At 56.3% G+C, this 1740-nt stretch overlaps 1 protein-coding gene across 1 annotated transcript; it reads right to left on the bottom strand.

Moving 5' to 3' along the window:
- Positions 1-756: 756 nt before the first annotated feature.
- On the bottom strand, positions 757-1738 carry KLF14 (Kruppel-like factor 14; the record flags this gene model as incomplete). Its single annotated transcript, XM_015566857.1, has 1 exon — positions 757-1738. A coding segment is annotated over one exon (456 nt), but the record flags the coding sequence as incomplete, so codon positions are not given.
- Between the last annotated feature and the right edge of the window lie 2 nt (positions 1739-1740).

Genomic DNA, 1740 nt, shown 5'->3' with positions numbered 1-1740 from the left:
CAGACAATTTCATCATAGCAGCAGAGATACACATAGAAAAAATAAATACTGTTGATGCTCACGTCTGCACTAGGAAAGAGGGGTCCTGAGGGTGTAACTTGGAGGGATTCCAAGGGTTGGGGGCGGGGGGAAAGGGTCCTTTTATTTGATAATAGCTTTCACCTGGCTTTTCCTTCCCCAAATCCAGGGCAGCCAGCTCTTTGGAAGAAGCCACTCTCACCTTTCCCTCCTCAAACTACCAACTCACCTGTTGCTGAAACAAAAATGTACAGATCCCAAAAGAAAGAACCCCCTAGTTAGCCATTAAGAAATGAACGGAATCTACCACAACACCTGAGATTACTTGGAGTGGGCAGCCAGAACCACATGCCCTATTTCCCTGAATGTTGTTGTGGATCTATCTCACCCAAAGTCATTTGGGTTCACCCTCTGGGAGAAGGGGGCACTAGCCTGGACCACCCCTTGATTTCTGGTGCTTTTCTGGTCGCTTCCCCAAATTTTAAACCAATCTCACATGAGCGTGAGCCAAGAAGTTACCCTCCCCACCGAGGAATCCAAATGGGAAGAAAGGCTACCACGAAAGTGCAGGGTTCTAAACCAAGCAACAGGACCTGCAAAGCGGGCGCGCGCCATTCCCCAGACACCAAGAAGCATCCCCCAGCCACACATCCACATGGACTCTAGCAGGGCCTCTCCTAGCAGAGGTCGCTGGGGCAACTGGGGAGTGGAGGACTCCAACCTCCCATCAACCTGGGATCCCTGTGTAAAAGATACTAAAAATAAATTAGTAAACATTGCTGTTTACAGAAATAGAAATCATTTCTGTTTCCAAAGGCCTCTCACCATCCCAGTCCTGGACACTGCCAAGACTGCCACCCCTGATACACACTTCAAGGTCCGCCCTGGTGGGTGGGTAAGACACCAGAGTCCTTCCAGACCGGGAGCTCCTCAGGCACCTGAGAATTCCAGTTTCACATCTCTGCTTCCAGGGAAGGGAGAATCTTCAGGACTCTGGAGGGAACCGGGGGTTCATCCCTTCTCATCAGTTCCCAGGGGTTGCCTGGAGGCAACCCTCCCCCTTTCAGGATGATCTACGTGGTGCAGGAATTCCTGCTCTTTTCAGGCCCCCAGTCCCTCCCCAGGGTCCAGCATCCCAGTCTGGACCCACCCTCAGAGCGGAGGAACCAGTCTGTGCCTTGGTAGCACGACACCGGGGGGAAGAAGGTTGGGCAGAAAGAAGGCAGGGATAGTATGGCTGGGGGGTCGTCCTGGCGGGGGACGACTAGCAGCAATGACTGTCAGACAGGCTGGCGGTAAGGCTGGACGCCTGGTCGGGGACGGAGCCGGAGCTGTCCACCAGGCTGGCAGGTTGCGCGTGGACGCGGGGTGTGCGACGGCGCCCCCGGTACTCGATCATGTCGGGATGATAGGCTGGGTGGCGGCGGGCATGCTTGGTCAAGTGGTCGCTCCGGGAGAACTGCTTGGGGCAGAGCGGGCAGGAGAAGCGCTTCTCGCCCGTGTGTGTCCGGTAGTGGCGGGCAAGCTCGTCGGAGCGCGTGAACTTCTTGTCGCAGTCGAGCCAGTCGCAGGAGAAGGGGCGCTCCCCCGTGTGGGTGCGCTGGTGGGACTTCAGATGTGACGACTTGTAATAGGCTTTGTTGCAGCCCGGGAACGGGCAGCGGTGGCGCTTGGCAGCAGGTGTGACTGGCCTCCTGCGGGGACCCGGACCCGTGGCAGGGG

The sequence above is a fragment of the Myotis davidii genome, unplaced genomic scaffold (assembly GCF_000327345.1).
Source record: "Myotis davidii unplaced genomic scaffold, ASM32734v1 scaffold1290, whole genome shotgun sequence".
Classification (NCBI taxonomy): domain Eukaryota; kingdom Metazoa; phylum Chordata; class Mammalia; order Chiroptera; family Vespertilionidae; genus Myotis; species Myotis davidii.
The sequence above is the reverse complement of the archived record's forward strand: the minus strand, read 5'-3'. Positions and strand labels throughout refer to the sequence as shown.